General features: G+C 41.6%; 1 protein-coding gene across 4 annotated transcripts in view; it reads right to left on the bottom strand.

Annotated features, from left to right (window-relative positions):
• The window catches only part of Ttc17 (tetratricopeptide repeat domain 17), a 105371-nt gene extending 84731 nt beyond the window's left edge, over window positions 1-20640 (bottom strand). For all 4 annotated transcript variants that reach the window (XM_034494753.2, XM_034494752.2, XM_034494757.2 and 1 more), the window contains exons 1-2: window positions 20464-20640; window positions 2094-2183 (exon numbers count right to left, since the gene is read on the bottom strand). In XM_034494753.2, coding sequence (XP_034350644.1) covers window positions 2094-2183; window positions 20464-20622 — 249 coding nt within the window. In that variant the 5' untranslated portion in view covers window positions 20623-20640. The remainder of the gene's footprint in view (window positions 1-2093; window positions 2184-20463) is intronic.
• Window positions 20641-24973: the final 4333 nt, after the last annotated feature.

Raw genomic sequence — 24973 nt, forward strand, 5'->3', positions numbered from 1 at the left:
GAGGGTAGAGCTGCAGAACTGAGGGTAGAGCTGCAGAACTGAGGGTGCAGCTTCTAAACTGAGGGTGCAGCTGCAGAACTGAGGGTACAGCTGCAGAATTTAGGATACAGCTGCTGAACTGAGGGTGCAGCTGCAGAACTGAGGGTATAGCTGCAGAAATGAGGGTGCAGCTGCTGAACTGAGGGTGCAGTTGAACTGAGGGTACAGCTGCAGAACTGAGGGTGCAGTTGAACTAAGGGTATAGCTGCAGAACTGAGGGTGCAGCTGCAGAACTGAGGGTGCAGCTTCTAAACTGAGGGTATAGCTGCAGAACTGAGGGTGCAGTTGCAGAACTGAGGGTACAGCTTCTAAACTGAGGGTATAGCTGCAGAACTGAGGGTACAGCTTCTAAACTGAGGGTATAGCTGCAGAACTGAGGGTGCAGCTTCTAAACTGAGGGTATAGCTGCAGAACTGAGGGTGCAGTTGCAGAACTGAGGGTACAGCTTCTAAACTGAGGGTATAGCTGCAGAACTGAGGGTGCAGCTGCAGAACTAAGCAAAACTTGGTTCTACCCACACTGGAGCAGTGAGCCTGGCCCTGCCCCAATCTTACCCAGAGTATAAAGTGTCTGGCGCCACAGAGCTGCAGCACAGACACCATCGCATGGCCATGGCTATGCTCCCCATTAGTGCTGCTGCTTCTTTCTGCCTTCGTAGGCATGCTGCCATTGCTGTTAGGCTTGGCCATTCATTTCCCTATCTGTATTTGTACCTCAGCTTTCTCTCCTGTCTGTATGAAGTGAGCATAAATTCCTCACACTAAACTTACTCCAAAATTGGTGGATGCTTTTTCTTTGCATTTCAATTATTGGATGAATTAATCACATATTAAACTAAATGTTTCTATTTATGTCACTAAAAAAGTAATAGCAGGGGAGAGATGGCTCAGTGGTTAAGAGCACTGACTGTTCTTCTAGAGGTCCTGAGTTCAATTCTCAGCAACAACATGGTGGCTCACAACCATCTGTAATGGGATCCAATGCTCTCTTCTGGTGTGTCTGAAGACAGTTATAGCGTATTCAGATACAATAAATAAATAGTAATAGAGAACTCAGTGGTACAGTGCTTACCCAGCATGCTCTGGGTTCAATGCCTACAAAACTGTACTAGTGAGGGTTTTGTTGGTGTTGTTTGTTAGTTTTTGCTTTCTGGGGTTTTATGAAAACCTTTTTTCCTCTTTTTTGTAGACAGTATCTCACTATGTATACTGGATTGGTCTGGCCCTCAAGGGCTGGGATGACGGCTGGGTACTACTTACCCAGCTCCTTTCTCCTGGTGTTTTGTTTTGTTTTTGACACAAGGTCTCTCTGTGTAGTCCTGGAACTCTTTTTATTTATTTATTTGTTTGTTTGTTTGTTTGTTTTTTTGAGACAGGGTTTCTCTGTGTAGCCCTGGCTGTCCTGGAACTCATTCTGTAGACCAGGCTGGCCTCGAATTCAGAAATCCACCTGCCTCTGCCTCCCAAGTGCTGGGATTAAAGGCCTGCGCCACCACTGCCCGGCCTGGAACTCTTTATATAGACCAGGGTAGCATCGAAGTCACAGAAATACACCTGCCTCTCTGCCTCTGGAGTGCTGGGATTAAAGACCAGAGTGACCAAGTCCAGCTCCTTCTTTTCCTATCTTACCACAGTCTTTTTAGACCATACCAGAGACACATCCTCTTTCTAACGGGGTGGGGGCAGGGAAACAACACAGAACCTATTTTAGGGTTAAGTGAGGGAGAGTTAGGTTGCTACGTACTCCAGGGCTCTCCCGTTCTCTATTACTCAAATCCCTTTGATGGAGAGGATGGACGACAGGATAGTAGGGAGGTGGACGTGAGAGTAGTCAGTATGTATTACATACATGTGTAAACTCTAGGGACAAATTTAATTAATAAAACACATACACACACTCCACTTTGACAAAATAATTTGAAAGACCATGCCTCAAAGCAAAATCTAAAACCCTATTCCTGCAAGTCATAGGAACTGGGCTTAATGTTCTCTGAACACAGTCAGCTCCTGGGAGGCAGACACTTCAGCTGCACAGCATACATCCAGTTGCCTCACCTCTAGTTCTTTGAGGTAGTTAACTGTTGTTTCTTGTCTCATTAATATGACTAAGTCATGGGGATGCTTCAAGTTCATTGGTGAGTCCACCTACAAGAAAGCAAAGCATAAGTCAATTAAACTCCCACTTCATCAGTGTCTACTTGGAGGAATAAAGCTTCATTTAGTGATTTCAACTGCTGGCCCATCACCATTCTAGTACGTGCTGGCCTCTCAGTGAGTCTGCAGGGGCAATTCACAAGTGACTGCACACAGGGAAGGCTGGGGGCTGCTCAGTGAGCAGCAGCAAAGCAAGTGCAGAGTCCTAGGGTTTCCAGTACCTTGAGTAAACTCAGGAAGAGAAGTCCTCGGCAACAAACAATGAAATAATTTCTTTTAAATACTTTTCATACTTATAATAGCAAAAGATACCAGATTGCTTAGTTTTGACAGCATGTTTCATATCTGAATTAGACTTGGAAGTGATAAAAAAGAATATATTAAAAATACATTTTATAAGGCCATTTGGGAAAAGTCATAAATCAAAGATGATATAAGATCAGCTCTACATTTATTACTTGGAGTGCATGTTCTCTGACCAGGCAACCACACTGTTCATCTGCTATATAGAAGATGAACCCCACATACTGGCAGTAAACTTAGAGATTTGTTCTCACATCTGTAGGATTATTTACAACATATACTAACATGTTCATCCTTAGTACATGATACTTAGCAAAACAAACTCTAGGATACTACATACAGCACTCTTAAACAGGGAGACAAACTTATAAACAAGTATACTCACCACAACATTTTTGGTTGAATAGATATCAGATACTTAATTTCATCAATGGAGCAATAGAGACACTGGCTTCCAATGCAACAAAGTAGAAAGTATAAAAGCTACAACTAGTGGCCCAAGTATAAAAAGCTTCACATAGAAAGCAAAGAATGCCTGATTACTTGCATCTCATCCAGACTTCAAGCAGCAGCTATTCAATGGAGCTTCCAGAAAACCAAGAACCCAGAGGGCAGGAAGTGGGAGAACAGTCTCCTGTCTCAAACACCCAAGCCCACTGTTTACCTGGTATTTGAAGGGCTTGTAGGAAGAATACGACAGATGGAGGCAACATTTCAGAGCTAGAGAATAATCTTATTTGCAGATTAAGAACCTAGACCTTAATACTTGCATGTAATTAAAATGGTATAAAAGCAAAAAGGAGGAGTGGGAATGGGATAGGGGTTTCTAGGGAGGGGAAATGGGGGAAAGGGATGTCATCTGAAATGTAAATAAATAAAATATCCCCGCCCCCGCCCCCCCAAAAGAATGCTCACATAGCCAAGGCTGCAGGACTCTCCCCACATCCCCCTGTAAGGGAAGTATATTGTGTCTTCTTGAAGCCTTTGGTTCTAGCAAAGATGGAACAGCTAACAGAGACATCAGGAAAAAGTTATTAGCTGACAGGAAGGTAGCTACTGACTGCTGGCTTTCTCTTTCTGAGGTGACAGCAAATGGCATGGAGCTTTGCCAATAAAGGTTTAGCAAGGCAAGAGTTACGACCTGACACATACCTTTATTGCAGTAATTTCCAGGTCTTAAATCCTGAAATGTTACGGTAATTATCTTGGCAAGTGCCAGCATGGATTCCTTTCTTTTGGGTACCTCTCCTCAAAATTTTACTAGAGTGTCTACTTGCCAACCTTGTAAATACCCCGGCATCCACTCTACCCATACATGCTTAGTAGTCTCTATAGGCCTGCTCCACCCACTTGACACTTGGAATTTATATACTCCTATGTTCTCTCTGTAGAATGTGTAAAGAAGTGATACAATGTCATGATTTTTAGCATGCAAAGTTGCTCAGGAGCAAAACTAAGAGGTACTAGAGAGTAGTTTAACTCCAGAATTCAAGGACAGGATTATGAGTGTGACACAAGTCTCTGGGCTAGATAGTGAGACCCTGTCTCAAAAAAATAAAACCAACCGACAATCAAACAAACAGAACATACTGCACACTAAGAGCTCAAAGTTCACACTGGCTTTTCATCAAGTGACAAATTCCACCATTTTCCATTTCCTGACAGTGCAATAAATGCTCATCGGCCCTGAGTCACAAAGGAAAGGCAGAATTGTTTTCACTTGCTTTATTTAAGAAAAGAACTAGCAACTATATTTAGAGCAGTTGTACTGCAGGGAAAGGTGAGCTGGCATTTGAACTGTGACTGTGTGGACTGAACTCTGTCATCTGGAAGGGTGCGTCCTCTAGGCTTCCAGCTGACAGGTCACTGTTCTGCAGCAGGAACTCACTTCACTAAAGATGAGGACATGTGCCAGGCAATTTAACTGTATTTTCCTTAGAGGACACTATATGAGTACATGCATCCAATCATGTATAACGGCAGTAAACATTTTTACCCCTATTAAGTGACTTTCATAGATTTCAGTTGTGCTTTCTCTAACTAATCAAAACATTGTGTTTTCCCTTAATGATTTATTTTGATTTTATGTGCACTGGTGGTTCATCTATGTGTATATTTGTGTGAATGCTGTATGTACCTAGTAACTAGAGTTAGGCATGGCTGTGAGCCATCATGTGAATCCTGGGAATTCAACCTGAGTCCTTTGGAAGAGCAGCCAGTGATCTTAACTGCTGAACCAGTTCCAAATTGAGACATTGTTCAAAGCCACATCTCCAGTGAGAGTCCTAAGATAGTGGATTCAGTAAATCCATTCAGCAGCAGATGGAAACCACTTCAGTGCCAAGTTAGATAAAGGTGAATATTTTAAACAAAATAACCAATTTCAGTGTAGAAATATGCATGATGTTCTAGGAAGGCAAGTTTGAGTCAATTGTCCTTCAGAGCAGGATATGACACATATAATATGTAGGGACACTAGTTCAAGCCTTATATGCAACTTACTTATATACAGTAATTGTTCTATTTACAATAATATTCATTTTAACATATAAAAACATGGAAACTCACTCTTCTGGCAGCAGTGTAAAATCTGACATAGTATGATGTACTCATTAAAAACTATATTCCCCTTAAGGACTTGAAACAGTATTTTTTTTTAATTCAGAATTTTGAGTTACAACACTATTGTGGATAGTATAACACACTGAAACACTAAGATACTATCATTTTATCTCTATATAAACCAAAATGGCACCACTTGCTGTCTTCATCTGTTTTTTTGTTTTGTTTTGTTTTGTTTTTTTTTTTTTTTGCTGGTCAGTAACAAGAAATTCCTTCTTTATCATAACTACATCCCTGACTTCCTCTTCCCTACATGGGAGCCTTAGCCAGTGCATTCTTCTCTATTAGTTTCAGTGGTTATTTCTGAGAAAGGATTTTCTAAGTGAGGTCAGGTGGCACTACAGAGACTCATGTCTTTTGGGGAAGCCTGAGAATGGGGCTGAAGAAACAGAAAACCCTACCCTTGTTTGTGCCCTGGGACAAACCACACCTATAGCACTTGAAGTTTGTCCAACATGCCAATGAAATGTTTATAATTCAAAAAGTGTTCGTGTTATCCCAAATGTTTTGCTAATTTTATTACATTTTAATTAATTGAGTGTGTAGGGGTGCATACATGTGCCCCATAGGTGGAGGTCAGAGGTTCTTTCTTTCCACTGTGTGAACTCAAGGGTCAGGCCATTCAGTCATTTCACTGGTCTAACTTAGCCTGAGTTTTAAAGAGGCGCTGTGAGGGCATCCTTGTGGCTCCTTTAAGAGACCTGGGATGCCTATTTGTCTTTGTTTTTTTTTAACTTGACCCAAGAAAGCACCAGAGAGGAGGAAATCATAGTTGAGAAAATATATTCATAAGATGGGGCTGTAGGCAGGCTTGCAGGGCCCATTATAGGTGGTGCCATCCCTAGACAGGTGGTCCTGGATGCTATTACAAAGTAGGCTGAATAATCCATGAGGAACAAGCCAGTAAGCAGTGTTCCTCCATGGCTTCTGCTTGAGTTCCTGTCTTGCTTAAGTTCCTGCCCTGACTTCTTTCAATGATAGACTGTTATCTCAATGTGTAAGATGGAATAAACCCTTTCCTCCCCACATTGCTTTTGGTTAGTATTGTATCACTGCCATAGAAATCCCAGCTAAGACAAGTCTTTTGTGCCACTGTGTACAGTGCTAGCACTTCTTATGCTTTTGACAGGGGCTAGATGACTGAACCAAATGACATTTCTTTTGTGAAGCCAACTATCCTCCTCTTGATCTCCCATCAGAGCCTGTATAAACCTTCCTGTATAGTCAAGCATTACATGCATACACACTCCAGAATAGTCAAGCACTACATGCATACACACCCCTGTATCATCAAGCATTACATGCATACACACTCCAGAATAGCCAAGCATTACATGCATACACACCCCTGTATCATCAAGCATTACATGCATATACACTCCTTATCATCAAGCATTACATGCATACACACTCCAGAATAGTCAAGCACTACATGCATACACACTCTTGTATCATCAAGCATTACATGCATACACACCTGTATCATCAAGCATTGCATGCATACACATTCCTGAATAGTCAAGCATTACATGCATATACACTCCTGTATCATCAAGCATTACATGCATGCACACTTCTGTATAGTCAAGCATTACATGCATGCACACTCCTGTATCATCAAGCATTACATGCATACACACTTCTGTAAAGTCAAGCATTGCATGTATACACACTTCTGTAAAGTCAAGCATTACACTCTTTCACTGCTGTCTGTATTTTTCTTTCTACCTTCAGCGTGTACATGTTCTGAGTTATATAGCAGGTAGTCCACACACTCCTGACGGTGCCTTGATGCCACATTTCTTGATGTTCTACTGGAGGTACAGTGGCTAAGCCTCCATAGGTCAGAATAAGTATGTCCTTGACAATATGCCCCATGACTAGTTGAAATAATTTATCTTCCTTGCCTGAGCTACTTCCCTATCAGCTGAAAAAACCCAATTAGATGACTTCTAGGTTTTTCTAACTTTTTAATCTTACCTCTGTCATTTTTACCAGCCTGACTTATATCCCTGAAAAACAAAAAACCTACTATTCTAACCATTGAGATTGCCATATTTTCAATTTGCCTATGTAATCTTTACATGCTTGGAGCAAGGGTGATTTACAGAGTTGCAGTTAGAAGTTTCTTCTGGCACTGAAGAGATGGCGCCATCAGTAAAGTGTTTGCTATGCAAGCATGCAGACCTGAATTCAAGCTCCAATCTATATAAAGAAAGCTGGGTGTGCTTGTAAGGTAGAAACCAGTGGATCCCTGGATCCCTGGGGCTTGTAAGCAGAATACAGCAGGTCTTGGAAGAGACCCTGTCTAGAAAAACGAAAGGTGATGGCAACCGAGGAACAACACTGAAGGATGACCTATGACTTTCACATGTAACTCTCCCACACATGCTCTAGTGCACACATACATGCATATGCATGCATGTACACACACACACACACACACGCTTACTTTTTGTTAAACTGTCCATTTGCTCCAATTAAGTCATGGGTAGTAGTTGTTCATTGGATCATGCAAAGCTCTCTGCCCTACAGCTCTTAAAATTTGGTGCATGGGTCATTTTGCCCTCATGTGTATCTGTGTACCACATGTATGCTTGATGCCCAAGGAGGCCAGAGGAGGGCATGAGATTCCCTGGACCTGGAGTTATGAATGGTTGCGGGCTTCCATGTGGGTGCAGGACCATGAAATGCTTTTAACTGCTGAGCCATCTCTAGCTGCATGGGTTTTAATGCTAACCAAGTTCAAGCTTTTTCCCCCCGATTATAACTAAGTATAATACTTCAAATATAAGCAACATAGACAGGATTGAGAAAAGAATCAAAATTACTTGAAATCTCACTTTCAGAGTTATCTACTGTTAGATATGTCATGATAACTTCTGCCCTCCCCACTGCTATGTAGATATCTTTGCAAAAATGGGAACATGAGCTTCATGACAGGACTCAGTAGGTAGACACTTGCCAACTCTGATGAACTGGGTTCCATCACTGGCCACCTACATGGTAGATGAGGAAAGCCTGCTCTGGAAAGTTTTCCTCTGATCTCCACATGAGTACCAGTGGCATGTGCATAATCCATGCAAGGTACTGTCCAACAGAGTCAATCATCCAGTCAATCAATGTAATAATTTTTAAAAATGGAAATAATAACTAGTGATTACACCTTTCCCTAGCCCACTCCTCTGCCCATTTTATTGGATATCTCTCCCAGTAAATATAGATGGATCATTAATCTTGCTTACTTATTCTGTATATACGCAGCTATGTGTACTTGTGTTCATGTGCATGTGAAGACCAGAGGGCAACTTCAGGTGTCACTCTTCATGTAATGACCACCTTATTTTCTGAGACAGGATCTCTTACTTAATTTGTGATTTACCAATTAGGCCAGTCTGGTTAGCCAAGCATGTGATGTGCTACGACATTTGGCTTTTTATGTGGGTGCTGGGGATGGAATTTAGTTCCTCATACTTGCAAAACAAGCACTTTCTAACCAAGCGATCACCCCTCATCTTTCTCTCATCTCTTTCTCCCTCTCGCTCTCTCCCTCCTCTCTGTATGTGTGTGATCACATTTGCACAAAGGCCAGAAATCCCATGTCAGGCGTCCCTCTCCGCTGCTCTCCACCTGACTTCCGGTCCAGTCGACCCTTCGGCTCACTTGTGTAGACGGCCTGGCAGCGGCTTCCTGTCCATGCTTTCCCAGTGCTGGATAGCTCACGTGCTGTTTGTTGCACTTGGCTTTCCTCTGGGTCTCTATGACTGCACGGAAAGCACTTTACTTATGAAGCCATCTCTCCAAACTCTTGACTTAATTTTGACACAAGGTCCCATGTAGCCCAGGCAGGTCTCTGTTGAGGACGACCTTGAAATTCTGATCCACTTCAAAACAGCAAGAATTACACAGTGGGTCACCACATCCGGTTTATGCAGTGTTGGGATGGATTTGAGCATTCCACCAACAGTGCTGGTGTCTCCAGTTCAATCTCAGTTTTAGTGGTTTATATTTTGTTTTAAGTAACTACACTTAGCTTATGGTTAATAAAGCTCTACATTATTACTAAAATTTAGGTTATTCATTATTTCACTTAAAAAAATAGAGTGATGTTCTCTGGACAGCTGTCTGGATATATTCTTCCCTTTGAAGAACATGTCTAAGTCACAGGAAATGAACTTTATGTTTTTGATTAATTTTTTCCAAAATAGCTAAATCAACTTAAATTCCTACCAACAGTGAGTTTCCACAAAACTTTAGAAACATGAGAATAGCCGGGCAGTGGTGGCGCACGCCTTTAATCCCAGCACTTGGGAGGCAGAGGCAGGCGGATTTCTGAGTTCAGGCCAGCCTGGTCTACAGAGTGAGTTCAAGGACAGCCAGGGCTACACAGAGAAACCCTGTCTTGAAAAACAAAACAAAACAAAACAAAACAAAACAAAACAAAACAAACAAACAAGAAACATGAGAATAACTGTGAATAATTTTAAATCTCTTTGTGGGCTTTTATATTGACCTTTTTCACTTAAAAATATTTCTCCTGCCTCACTCTAAATTTGATAGGTATAACCAACCTATCAAATACAATATTTTTAAAGTATGGTTTTAGTTAATGAGGTTTTAGGTTGTTTGTGTTTCCAGTCTTTTAAAAAATGAGTACATATTATCTAAATTTATAAAAAAAATGTCTACCTAAAAGTATGTTATCTTTGTAAACATCAAACTTGAGTACTGGGAAACAAGCTTGTTTTATTCAATTTTAAGCAAACTGTAATGACAAGCAAAATCTTGGGCAGCAGAGCAGCCTGGCAGCTTTCTTTTAGTTAGATGTTCATAAAGACAGTTCTTGTAACAGATGTGGGTCCAAGATGAAGACCTCAGAACATGCTCAGCTAGTGTCTTTTCTAGACCACACCTTTCTCTTCAAATCTTATCTGAAATTTAATTGTAATTTATTGCTATTGTCAATGGGCCAAGGAACTTTGTACCTGTTATTCTAGCCATGCACAATTCAATGGTAATCAGCATGAGTTTTAAAGGGATACGCTGAAGCAGGCAGAATGTCTGCTGTCAATACTGTCCACCCAACTCTCCCTCCAAGTTAAGCCATCATGGATTTCCATCTTCTTTCAGTCCAGATTTACCTCACAAGAGTGTGTTCATAGACTCCTGGCTATAATCGTGAAAACTTGCGTGTCTGTGTGTGTGTGTGTGTGTGTGTGTGTGTGTACTCCAGTGTCTGTCTGAGTGCTTCTGCATGTATGTACGCCTATGCATGTGCATATTAGAAGGCAGAGGTCAGCCTAGAGTGCTGTTCCTAAGGATAGTCATCTCCTTTGTTTTGTGAGGCAGTCTCTCACTGATGAGGCTGGCTGGCTGGCCAGCTCCAGGGTTTCTCCTGTCTCTACCCTCCAGACACTGGGATTACAAGTGTGTGCCACCATGCCTGGCTTTTTACATGGGTGCTGGGGATCACACTTGGGTCTTGATGTTTGTGCAGCAAGCATTTTATGGATGGAACCATCTTTCTAGCCTTTGAGCATACACTTTGTTAAGACAACTGTGTTGCTGTAATTTTTGCTGCTAGAGAACTTGTATAATATTTTAATGAGAAAGTTAAAACCAGTCTCAGTTTGAAGACTTATCAAGCATCAAATTAAAAACAAACTTAAACACAAGTGCTGAATCCTACCCATCACGTGAACTTCATGGACACTCCTCTTTGAAGTTTATCCTCAACTAGATTTCATTTTCTTGTTATTGCAGTTTCCAGAAACCATGGCTGTAAAACTGCCCATTCCTGCATAATTCAGACATATGAAGTGTACTGCATAGCTATTATCTAGATTTGAATGTCCATAATGTTGTAGCTAATTTGTAAGAACATTCATGTCAAACAATGTCTTCCTGAGTGACAAGCAAGACAATATTTCCAACATAAACAGCAAATACATAAGCCTTAAACTATATTTTAGAATTTATGCCACAGGGAACATATATAAACAACACACTTTCAGCTAGACTATTTGTAACTTTACAACAAAAATAAACTGTTGGACCAGATGACAAGAGTCATGGATAATTTCTGCATTTTTCAAGAGCTCTTGTAAACATGTATGGAAACAATGTAGCTGGTTCTGCTGTTATTTTTATTCCTCTTTGTGACAGGCTGGCCTCAAACTCCTATGTACCTAAGGTTGAATGTGAACTTCTGATTTTCCTGCTTCTCCCTCCTGACTGCTGTTTATATTAAAGATAGCTGTCTATATGTACCTCAGATGTGACTTTAATTCAGGCAGTAAATAAGTAAGGAGCACAGCAGCAGACAGAATAATGGCCCAACCAAGGTTACCATGCTCTTATCCCTAACCTTGTGAATATATTAAGGTATATGGCAAATGAGAATTAAGATGTCAACCAGATGAATGGCTGCTAATCAGACCGTCTTAATTAAGACAGCGAACACAGCTTGGATATCAGGTGTATACAGAGTAATTATAGGACCAGGGAAAACACACACACACACACACACACACACACACACACACACACAGAATCAGGGTTGGGCAGATAGGGAGAGAAAATGAGGTCAGAGGGATGAACTACTGCTGATTTTGAAGATGCAATGAAAGTGACCCAAGAGCCAAGGAATACTGGCAGCCATTAGGAAAGCATTAGAAAAGGTGGCCTTTGCCCCCAGCCTCCGGGAAGGAAGGTACACAGCACTGTTGTTCTCTGGATTATGCTTCTGAGCTTCAGGATGGACTTGTAGTCTCATTACCTATTATCTAGAGAGCAATAAATCTGGGTTGTTTTAAACCATCAAGTTTGGTTTTTTTTCCCCCAGCATCAATAGAAAATAGTAAAAGCACTCACTAAGTCCAGATAGAATACCAGGTGTGAGCTTTAAAATTCCTAGTGAGAAAACTGGATTACTCAACTCCTAGAAAAGACACTACAATCAGTGCAAGGCACTGGGTCAGCTGTTACTGAGGTGACAGGAAACTCAATGGTTTGGGGATGACTTTTGCTAGTTTGTGCTGAAAATCCCTGCCCTAAAGAGAGGCAATGGATGTAGTTCAATCTCATAATTAACCCACTGCTCAGGGGATGAAATCAACATGACTGATGTCTTCTACTGCAATCCCAACCAGTATGGAATATACATTAACAGTAAAGGTTTAATTTTTCTAGGAAGACATGAAAATGAAACTGAAGGTTGACTTTTAAAGCTTGCCACTTCTACTGATGGCCACTGTGCTGTTTAACCAAGGCAATGCAAGGTCTTTTGCTGAAGTCAGATTATGAACAAAGGCTTTACACATCTCAAATACTGTTGAGCATTTCCAAGCAGTGACACAATCCTTTAGTGTGATAATTTGCTAATACCTAGGAAAATTAAGAATAATAAATACTTTAAACCAGTCAACCCCATTTCTAAGGATTCACCTTACAAATACTCATAGATAAATGCACAGATATACATATGATCACACCCACTTGCCACAGTATTGACAGGAAAAAAACCTGGAGAATCTAAATGCACTGGATAAATACACCATAGAATACTCCCACAACTGACTTAACCAAGGAGGAGACCTTTATTTCTATTGTGGACAGATGCCTTGGTTTTAAGCTAGCAAGTTAAGTCATCAGACACAATGTTCCCAGTTGTATGTTTAAAAAAGAAACTCATAAAAATATTTTCAAATACACAGGAACTTTGAGGATGAATATTCACTGTGATGTGGCCAGGCAGCATCTTCTATTCTTGTTCAGAGACACTGTGCTTCTAGAGAGGACTTTGCTTGGCCAAGCTTTTTAGTTGTAACAGGGAAAATCAACGAATTCTCTTGTAACCTTTAAGGAAACACACTGTCCCTGCTCTAGACCACTAAAATGATGGTGGCCTTTGAGCATGCTGACACAAGTCAGATTGCAGGTAAAAATACTGTATGTGCACACACACTACCTCACTTATCCAGTACTCTCCAAGTATATATACCATGTACCAATACTGTTTTTGGTTGTGAGGTTACTTCATTGAAGAAAACAAAGCCACTGCCTTCTCACATAGACAGGAAATATAATGTAAATGCTACAATACAGTACCAGCAGTGATCTCTATGAAGAATAAAGCAGAGGAAGAATACAGTGCAGGAAGAGATGATGTTTTAGACATGTAAAAAGAGGTGTCATGTGAACAGATCTAAAAGGAGAGGCAGGCTGAGCTATGAACTCATCTGTAGAGAGACATCCAAAGGCAGAAACATAGCATACCATCTAAGAAGGAGAGTGGGGCCCGAGGCTGGAGAGGTGGCTAGGTCTCAGGTCTTTCTGGCCTTGTACAATACAGCAGAACCTAGATGCTCATCTTCATGTGTGACAGGAAAGCATTGAAGGTGCTCTCATGTTCTCTGCTTCCCGCCTATCTTACAGTGAATGATATGGCCACATGTTTAAAGACAAACAAAACAAAACATTTTTCAACAGTTCTGGGAGAACAGATTATCTGGGGCACAAGTGGCGCAAGAAGACCAGTTAAGAATTGGCATTAGAGCAGGACTGAGGCAGAGTTAGTCTGGATAAGGCCTGAAGAATGGAAGTGGAAAGACACAGCTCAATTGGGAAGCACTCTGGAAGTAAAGGTGGTAGATTATCTTTAGGCTGGGTATGAAATATAGAATAAAAGAGTGAAGACAAACACCAGTATTTGGGGTCACAGCAATTTGGTGACTGGAAGAAGACTGGGGTGCAGCTGGGTTCAGGAGCTGCTATACATGTGAAGCCATTCTGACTGGAAGTGCCCAGGAGTCATGGAGGGCCTCACTCAACAGGTCGAGTTTACGGCAGGAGGCTGCATGAGATGACCAGGTGGAGGATGAGGCAGCACAGCAGCCAGTAAGTCACCAAGGAAAAGACGGTCCAGCAGAAAAAAAAAGGAAAGTCATGGCCGGGGCTCAGAAAAAAACAGAATCTGTCTTGGCAGCCTTTCATGAAAGTAAACAGTTCAGTAAGGTGGGAGGTTGCCACTAGGTTGCTAAGAGGCTAAGCTGAGACTTCTGAGAACTGAGTTTGGCAATGAGGGAAGCCCTGTGTGTCTTGATGAGCGCTGTGGGGGTGAAGGGCCGATTGGACTGGCTTTAAGACAACAGGAGGAAAGGAAGTCTGTACACACATGACTCGTTGAGTCACTGGCTGTAGAACCACACACAGGAGCTTCTGTTTTAACCTTTGTCGTCAGGGTTGTGTAACTGAGACACAGGTACTGCTCTCCACATTTGGGAGTGCAAAGCTGTGCTAAGTTTTGACTTGGCCTGCTGGCAAGCCCTCCTCCTTCTCACTGCCAGCACGCCTTCTGTTCACTTCCAGTAGGCCTGCCTCCAAACTCCACCAGCTGCCGGGCCCACAGCTGACTGGAAGCCCTGCTCAGCAGGGGAGCTGTCAGCCCTGTCTGTCTACACCACCTGCCTTTCTCACTCTTCTCTTTTACTTTTCTTGTTTATTATTCTTCTCATCACTTCTGGCCAATAAAGTTGATCCTCTATGTACAACACCAGTGACTGAGAGGATGCTGTCCCTTGCAGAGCATAACCTGATGAACAGCACACAGGCCACAGTGGTCCCTGAGATTACAGCCCATCTTGACTGTTCCAAAGTGATGGGTCACTTGAACCTTTGATTTTTTTTCCACAAGCTTGAAGCTTCCTACAGGTCATCTCCGGATGACAATCAAACTAGTGACATTGGCTCCATACAGGCAATTGTAAATGTCTAAGAGGCCGAATCTACTTATCACACCTCTCGATCAGCCAGCCAATCAAGACATTCCACTATAAGTTCTGTGACTCTAGAGAACCCTGACTAATATACCAGGTGATGTTTCTTAAGAGTACAGGAACTGAGCTTAGTCATTCTGCATGTGCAAACCCTTTCCAATCTGGCAAATTACTTACCATTAGACCAAAACCAAGTTCACACCCACTTCTAACCTACTGAGGAGCAGGCCATGGTACTTTGGCCTCTCTGTCAATCCCAGAAAGTCACTTAGCGAGCATGCTTTGCCAAGGGATGCTTTCATGCAGCAGCACCATGAGGAACCTCACTGTGAATGATGGAAAGAATCTGTGTTCCCCAGACATCTGCCTGACTAAAGGCCAACAATCACACAACCACCAAATAAACTCATGCTATTTGAGCCCCTCACATCCCACTGACTCCTGAGCTAAACTTACTATGAAATATTTGGCTAAAATAATCTAAATTGGAAGAAAATGTGTTGGATGAGCCTTCATTATTTCCACATTTGCTCTTCTGTTTCCTTCTATTCCTCCACTTACTGGTGTGATGAGAAGAAAAGCATGCACTTCAAAATGTACTGCACAAAATGCATGCTACTGTAGATTAATATGCTTAATTATTGTCACGACTAAATGCTACTCATTAGATGTAGACTAGAGGCTACTAAGTTGTAACATGTACATTTTAAGAATCCCTTCCCCACAGAAAATACTCTTTTCCCTTAAATTTAAACTTTAGAGGAGAAGGAAACAGTGGTCAAGAAAATAAGTGTTACAATGTTATGAGACAGTGGGTAACAACAGTGATTCTTACTGAAACCTGAGACTTCCATTTCTGAAGAGACTATCCAGAGGCATTGTACCTGGTGCCAAGAAGCAACTTCTTGACTGAACAAGCTAACACACTTATAGCTGGAAGATTTCAAGAGTTCATCTGAGAAGAGATGATACAGCCAGGCAGTATAAAGTTCAAAGTTCAAAGTTCAAAGTCATCCTACATAGTGTGTCTGAAGTTAGCTTGAGATACATGAAAACCTTTCTAAAACAAACAAACAAACAAACAAACAGAAATGAGAGCAAAGAAAAAGCCCCAAATCAAAACCAAAAACCAACCAACCAACCAACCAACCCCTAAAGAAACAGAATGCTAGAGAGTGCTGAGAACCGCAGACTAATTCCAAAATTCATTTAACCTCTGCTGCGAGCGAATTAGCAGATACTTTGGAAAAACAAACAAACAAACAAAACCTGGACCTGCAGGGTGTTTCTATAATCTTAACATTTGACAGGTGGTGACTGAATGATCAAGGGGTTCAAGGCCAGCCTCTGTTACCTAGTAACTTTGAGGAAACCCTAGGCTGCATGGAAGCATCCCTTGGCAAAGTATGCTTGCTAAATTGGAGAATGACTTTCAGTAACTCTTGCCCAAAGAAGAACATGGAACTGACAGAGAGGCCAAAGTCCCATGGCCTGTTCCTCAATAGGTTAGAAGTACAAGTGCAACTTGGTTTTGGTCTGAAGGTGATATGATTATATTTAAATTAAAAATAAAAATATTTGAAAATATTGTCTAGAAGCTTATTCTTCACAAATTCAACCAGCAACAGCCTCAGTTCTGATTATGAAGAAGATGCCTACCACACCATTCAGAAGTAAGTGTGTGTGTGTGTGTGTGTGTGTGTGTGTGTGTTTAGAGACAGGGTCTCATGTAGCCCAGGCTGGCCATAACTTTGATATATATATGCACACACATGTATACATATATAGTCAAGAATAACCAACTACTGACCCTCCTGCCTCCACATTCCAAGTGCTGGGATTATAGACGTGTAACACTAAACTGAAGCCCCATTTCAACACCAAGGATGATGTAAGGTTTTCTTGGCCTAATTACACAGTAGAGCCTTATGCTAACTGGTTAATAACACACAGCCATCTAGTTCACACACTGACTCCAAGCTAAGGACCCTTCCTTAAATAAAGTGAGATAAAAGTTGGGATCGATCATTAATTTTGACAGTTTGACTCATCTAGAACCACTGGGGAGTCTCTATAAGGGATTATCTAGATTAAATTAGCCAGTAGACAAGGCATATCTTGATTTTGTTAACTGAGATGGGAAGACCCATCCACTGTAGTTAGCAGTATTCCCTAGGTTTGGGGCCTGGACTGTATAACAGTGGAGAAAGTGAGCTAAGCACGAGCATATACACGTTACCTCATTGCTGTGATTCTAGTAGCCGCTTCAAACTGGCTGCTTTAAGTTCCTGCTACCCTGACCTCTCCCCACTCTCCTACGATGGACTGTATATAACTTGGAACAGTAAACTAAATGAACCTTTTTCTCCCTTAAGGTGTCTTTATCCCGGTGTCTTATCACAGCAACAGGGGGAAAAAAATGAAGACAGATGGTCTTTCTGGTTTCTAGGTATGGGGGAGAGGGGATGAATGATGAAAAGGTATTCCAGAACCCAAAGCTGAGAAAAAGCTCACAACTGTAGACAGCCTTTAAAAAACAAAAAACAAAACAAAACAAAAATCCTTTTCTCTGTCTATGGTGGGAAAGGAACATAGAAAATGGGACCTTTTCTTCCCACTCGAGCTCCAGGACTCCCTAGACTACGTTTGTGGGGATTCAGTGGCAGGAGGTATACTTCTTAGCTCAGGCAGGAGCTACAGAAGGAAGCACTGATTTCCCATGGCATACACTGGACACCTGCTGTTGCCAGCAGCGACTCCAGCTTTTTACTACAGGATGTAGATCTGTCTGAATGAAGCCGGCGGAACTCACCTAAGGACAGAGAGTTTCTAAGCTTGCACATTCACAAGCGTGGAGTATAGAACTGGTGGGTGTCCTTTAGGGTCTGCTAAGGCTTGAGATACAAAACCCCGATGAATATGCACTTGTCCTGGTAAAGACTCCATGCTGTACTTTAATTACAATAACGGAAATTCCTCTATTTAAATGGGCACTTTGGGCAATTTTGATTTTTTTCTCTGAAAGACAGGATTTCACTATGTGGCTCTGGCTGGCCTGGAACTTGCTATATAAGTAAGCCAGGTTGGCTGGCTTCAAGCTCAGAGAGTCATCTGCTTCTGTCACCTCAGGGCTGGGATTAAACTTGTGTGCCACCACAGTTGGCTCTAATTCTCACTTTTAATTCATATAAACATCTCCATATTTGCTGTGGAAAATGACTCATTATGCTGTGGAAAATCATGACACATCGAATTTTAAAAAGTTTAAGTATTAGAATTCAAATGATCAGAAAGACATTTGCCACTTTAATATTCTACTGCAGTTTGCCCACAGATCCTCCTTGATGTTAGGGTATTTTAAAACTAAAACTGCACTTCTGTTCTTAATCAAGTAACAGAACCAAGAACCAAGCAGCAGAAATTAAATGTCACTTAGGATATAGGATATTAATCGAATCCTAACTATGTCTCCGAATTTACAAGCAGAACTACAGTATCCCCAAATTGACATACTAATATACACCCAAATGTGACCACCAACTGCAATCTAAACTGTTCATTAGATTTTTGCCTGAATTCTGTTTATTGCCAGGAAAGGACACAGAAGTTATGTGCAGTTACTGGAGTCCAACTCAAATGCTGCCCATCAGATCCAACTCCTATTTTATTTATTTGGACGTGTTTCCTCTTAGATTAACTCCATCCCTTTACTCCTACCCTCCAGTTGTTACACGTTGTCATCAACTTTATTTGTTATAGAGTAAAAGTTCATGGCTGCCAGAACCCAATGCTGCAACTGTTAATGTGCAGTGAAGAATTGGAAAAGTCAACAGGAAGGGCCATTATAAAAAAGAACAAATAAAAAAGCTTGCTTTCTTATCTTTAAGTCTAATTACTTACTGAAGGGATGACTTGGCAGAGATTCAGAAGATCTGCAAGTTACTAATATTCCCTATATTCCCCTCTAAGACGTAGATCCAACATGCAAAAGAAGGCATTTTTTTTTTTAAAAGAACAAAACCAAATACGATTTTACTTTCCCACTGCAATATTCAGCATAGAAATAATCCATCTCCATTGATTAGCCTTCACTTTTCAGATGGGTTACTTTTTCAGCTGAGTGGCAGGACACCAAAATGAGAAGGAGAAGTCAATGTCATAGAGTATAAATAGCTGTGGCCAGAAACAATATAGCAAAAGAGCCAATAGGAGAAGGGCTCCCCAAATTGCAGCATAAGTGACTGAATTCAATCTCTCCCTTCATGAGGGCCTCGGAGCAAACCACCTACAGCAAACAAAAGATGAAAACAATGAGGATTTCTAATCGTATGTCGAAAAGACAGCCTTATTGTATTTTTCTAGGGGTTCTGACATTTTTAAAAAAAAGTCTCAGATGGAGGTTTATGAAAATTAACTTGGATCTTAATATCCATGAAAAAGAAACTCTTTAAAACGGGAGTCAGATATAAATACACGCGAGGAGATAGTATAATGGAAACACAAATGGCTGTTTTAAAATTTTTGTTTAGATTTGCTGCATTGTTAAATGTCTCATCTTAAATATAAACCTTGCAATGTGTTTCTACAGTTAATCAAAAGAATCAGTTATCTCTCACAACTTTAGTTAAAACATTAGTCAGTATGTTTAAATTGCATGGGGTACACACTTCACTTTTTAAATGTCTCCTGGACATTTCCTGATTGTTGTCAAGCGCTGGAAGTCATTAAGTTTACAAGATTCTGGGGTGAAGCAGGCGCGCGCGCGCACACGTAGTCCTTAAGCATCAGCAGCACGAACGCAAATGCAGGCATCAGAAAGTTATATAAGAAAAGCGGTCACTCCTCTAAGAAATCAGTTCAAGCATAGGTAATCTAGTAAACTGCATATGCAGAGGGCCGGTATGGGTCACAGGAACTAGGAAGCAATGTAAAATACACTGGGAAATGAGGGCACTTAAGAGCTGAATGATGCAGGCACCGCCACCAGAGGCATCTTATGGCATTCCTTCAGAAGGAGCAAGAATGGGTTGTCTTTAAAGAGCCCCTAATGACCTGGCTAACGGCACAGCCTCAAACCACCACATCATGAAACAAATCCCACCAAGTGGGAGACAAGGCTGGAGGAGTCGCATTAAATGATCCATCCATTCACTAATGCTACCCTGGCTGTCACCGGCCTGGGACTCGCGCACTCCCCGGCATTGCCACCTGCTTTCTACTTCCTCGGGGAGAGGTGGTGGCGCGCGGGTCCTGGCCCAGAGGCTCCAAAGGCAGAACTAATGATGAATATGTGATTCGTAACCCCATGCTCAAGTCTCAGTTCCCCAGGGTCGGTTCCGGGACGGCGCGCGGCCCCACGGTGGAAGGCTGAGAAGTTCCCCACGGCGGAGCCAGGGCAAGAGGTCCCGAGGGGAGGGGGCGGCGCCAGATCTGAGCGCAGGAAGCCTCGGCCCGTGGGCCGGGACCGTGGGAAGCCAGGCTGGGGGCGGAGCCGCGCGGAGCCGCACAGGGGCCCGGCTCCCGGCTCCCCTCACGGGGAGCGGGCAGAGAGGGGGCACCCTGGCCGCTACCTGCTGTTGGATCTTCCCGTCCTCCGTGACGACCCAGTGCGTAGTGGCCACGGCTCCTCGAGCCACCACGCTCAGCAAAGCGGAAAGCCTGATAAGCCAACCTGGGCCAGAGCTAGGTAGCAGCTCGAACCGGCCGCGGACCCCTACTGCCGCCGCCATCTTGCCCCCCCGGCCGGGCTGCTCACACCGGAAGCGGAAGCTACTCCTTGGGGTCCGCCATCTTGGGGAGGTCGCCTCTGGAACTGGAGGAGGAGCTCGCTGAGTACCTCGGAGTTACTCTTTACTCTCGGTTGGGACAGCCGGTCCTGCCACACCTCAGAGCTAGAAACTGCTTTTTAGTTATCGTTTTTTCTGTAGGCTATATGATCTCCAAGCGTGGGAACCAGTGGGGGAGATAATAATAGACTAGGTGAAGCTTGAGCAGAAGTGAGAAGACGGTGGAGGTCTTTAAAAAAAGTGAGTATTGTTTCTGGTAGTGCAATAAAAGTTAGACTTTCCAACTATCTGAGAGAGGCTTTTTTCCCCCCTTTAAATAAAGCTCGTGAAGGAATGTCAAACGGCGCAGTTGTACTGTAATGCATGTCACATCGAACTTAAAAAAATAGCTTGTTACCAAATACAAAATAGCAGCTCATGACAAGATATACATATATGATTGGCATATTTTTCTTCCTAAATTTGGAAAGCGATGTGTACTTAGAGATCAGTTACATCCGGTGTAGTCAGATTTCTGGGTCTTAACAGCAGCACTTGTCTTGTGGACTGTGGTGTGCAGCTCTGGTCTAAGGTAAAGACCTAGGTGTAGAGCCTAGATACTGGCATCTCCTGGGACTGTATTAAATATGTAAGTTTTCCGCACTTGCTGCTTCCCTTCCCCGAGGGAAGACTCAGCCATTATGAGTATGTTTTAAGGAAAAGTCTCAGGTGATTGATTTGCATATTGAAAAGGCTCACTACCAACAGGTAGACTGTTAACTAGCTTAGGTTCCAGGCTCTGCCAACACATGTTCTTATAGATATTTCAGGTCTGCCTACTAGTATGGTGTATCATCTTGTATCAAAGTTTGTTATGCTTCTTTCTGTTGAGAAAAAAATAAGAATTTTCTTGCCTGCCACCTACATATGTTGCAGGCAACCAAATGTCTGCTTCATGTTACTGGATCAGAGATTATGCCATGGCTTTTTAATTCTTCTGAGAGCATTTTGGGTTTGTTTTTGGTTTTCTTTTTGAAATGAAGTCCGTGTCGTCCCCCCCCCCCCCCCCCATCGCCAGCCTAAATTGCCTGGAATTTTTTAGCCCAGGCAGACCTTTAAGTCCTCCTTTGTCAACTGCCTGATGCTCCTTTACAGGCATGAACCGTCAGGCCCAGCTCTCAAGGCAGCTTTTCTTAAAAGTACTGATGCAATGAACATTCATTTTATTAAAAAAACGTGAAATTTGGGGCCGGAGAAATGACTTGGGACTAGAAAGATGGCTCAGGGTGGAGAGCACTTTCTGCCCTGCCAGGGAACCAGTGTTAGGTTCACAATCACCTGTAACTCCAGCTCTAGGGAATCCTCCTTTATACATGTGACATACAATTCTCATACACAACACATACACCATGAATATATATCTGCGTGGTATTAGAGACTGGACACAGAAATATGACTAGTAAGAAGTAAGCCATGATGTTGACAAGTTAATGAAAATATAGACAATGAGAACATAATGTTTGTGTAGAGAGAACTACAACCAGGTGGAAAAAAAGGCTTGGCACAAAAGTCATGGTTCAGGCAGTGTGGTTGGTAAAGGTGATGCTGGTGTCAAGTTGTAAGACTCTTGTGTGTCGTAGAGTTTAAATATAGACAGGACTGTAACCTGAGTTTTAAAGTAGAAACAAGTGATGGAATCCTTTTTTCTCAGCTTCTTTTTAGGTGTTTCTATTTAAGATGTATCTATTATACATTGTCTGTTTTTTTAATTTACAATGCTAGGGACTGAGCCTAGGGCCTTGCATATGCTAGCCAAACACATTACTAATGAGCTATGTATCTCTAGCCTATTATTTAATAAATGTTTATTATACCTACCTGGTTCCTGAACCCCAGAACACATGGTTGAATAGAATCTCTAGTATTACATATTTCAGCTATCAGGAACTTCTTGGCATTTAACTGTTGGAAAGGAGTTGGAAATCAGCTTCTGCAAACTCAATAAATTATCTACTTGTTTTTCCTAGTTCATAATCATTGTCCTTTGAGAGCTCTCCATGGTTTTCTGTTATGTAATTAATTGCTATAAACTTACCAGCTTTAAACCATTATTTCAGTTTCTATGGAACACAAGTCTGGTTTGGCATGGTTGGTATCATGCAGGATGCTGACTGGCTATTAATGCAAAACACCCACTTACCTTACTATGTAGTCCTTGTAACATGACAGTAATTTTTAAGGTCACCAAGAGAATGTCTTCATTGCTTAAAACTCTGACTTACTTCATCTCTAGTAGGCCAGATTTAAAGAATTTCTATGCTAAGATTATCCAAGTGAACAATCTCCCTTATGATTAGCCTCAAATAAGCTTACATACGACTGTAATGACATTTACAAAAATAACTTTGGCCAAATAACAGAATCTCAGGAGTGGCGTAGCTCCATAATTCACGTGGATCTTTTAAAATTAGTCTTATTAAAATATATGTATTAAAAAAAAAAAAAACCAAACGTTATATATATTTAGTGTACAAGGATGTCTGTGTATGAACCCTTCTTGCTTTTGGTATCCCCAATACAGAGGAAAGTGTTTGCTAATTCTTTCCCAGCCTTTACTTGTGCCCTTTTCTACAACTTAAGGTATAGGTCAAACCCTTGTGTATAAAGATGCCAAGTTTCTTGCCACCTCTGAATGTAGCACTAATGACATACCATACTATTTTGTGATAGTATTTTCTACATTTTGAGTGTAAAACTCTTAATTTCTGCAAAGGTTCTTAGGTCTAGTCTAGTGAGACAGAATATACAGTCAAACTTGGAAAAGGAAATACAATACAGGTAGGCAGCAAACAAGTACCCAACACAGGTTTTTCAAGGATGTCCAGGTTTCTGTCTCCAACTTAGGTTCTGAAGTACTAGAAAGTTGGATTGGGAAAAGCTGGGTTGACCAAGGCCATCCAAGGGGTCTGTCCTAAAATTCTTCGTGCATTTTATCTATTAGCAGCTAAAAATGGAGGAATTTCTTATGCTAACACTTTTTTTTTTTTTTTTAAATCTTGAGTATCTCTGTATTTAGGTTTTGGTTGTATTTAGGTTTTCCCAATTCCTCCCAAAAAGTAGCTTTCCCATTTAGAGTAGAACAATTACAAATCCCAACCTAAGTATGCTATTTTCTACTCTTTACTGTAATAAATTGTATGATGCAAGCACTTTAAAGGGAGAACTTATTCTGTTTTCCAGTTGCAGAGTTTTCAGCTCATGGCTGGATGGTGGTGAGGCAGAGGATCATGGCAGCAGAGCTTGTGACAAAGTTGAGAAGCAAATACAAGGTGGCTAGGGACAAGATTTTCTCCATGTTCCATATTCATTTGGTTGACTAAGCCATCTATTGGGCTGGTGCCCTAATGATTCAATCACTTACCTGAAGCCCACCCCTGACTACTGGAGACAAAGCTTCAGTTCATGAACCTCGGAGGCTCTTTTCACATCCAAAGCACGACTAAAAAATGATTGCTTCTGAGTTACTATGTCTAGGCTGACATGTCACTTAAAAACAAAAATCTTGTTCTAAGCACTTTTTTTTCTTCCACACAATTGCACTTCTTTCTTTGATGAAACCTAGCAAAATACAAAGTCATAATGGGAGAATTGCCAGTACCTCACTCACATTGTGAGTCAGTTTTTAGTGCAGCATATAGCGGGAAATGCATCTACTTGATTTTTCAATATAAAATAATTTTTAAAAGTTTGTTAAATTGTATCAACACATCTCTGCATGTGGGTCTGCTGTGGAGGCCTATGTTTGGTCCATTTGAGCTAGAGTTACAGGCAGAACTGCCTCATGTGGATGCTGAGAATTAGACTGGGGTTCTCTGCAAGAGCAGTACTGTACTTCCTTGTCACAAACTTGAACCTCCTGCCTCAGCCTCCTGCTTGCTGGGATTACAGATGTGTGTCACTGAATCTAGCTGTTATTTTTTTCCAACCTCAGACCTTTGGGATAGAGCTCCAAGTATGTTAACTTGTGACCCTAGTACCTTGGCACCCTGATAATAGTTATAGGCATGGGACATGCTTCAACTCTCTTGATGCTGTTTTGACAGAATGGAATCTTTTCCAGAAGACTTATTAAAATTTACTTATAAAAATATATCCAAAACAGATGGCTTTTAAGACTGACCTTGAAAACAGAGCACATTTTCATTTTTATATTTAAGATCTAACAGTTTGCCATATGAGAAACAATCAATAAATATGCTACTATCCAAGAATCAAGAATCCTAAGTTATAATTATAACACATCAAGACACAAAAC

The sequence above is a fragment of the Arvicanthis niloticus genome, chromosome 2, assembly GCF_011762505.2.
Source record: "Arvicanthis niloticus isolate mArvNil1 chromosome 2, mArvNil1.pat.X, whole genome shotgun sequence".
Classification (NCBI taxonomy): domain Eukaryota; kingdom Metazoa; phylum Chordata; class Mammalia; order Rodentia; family Muridae; genus Arvicanthis; species Arvicanthis niloticus.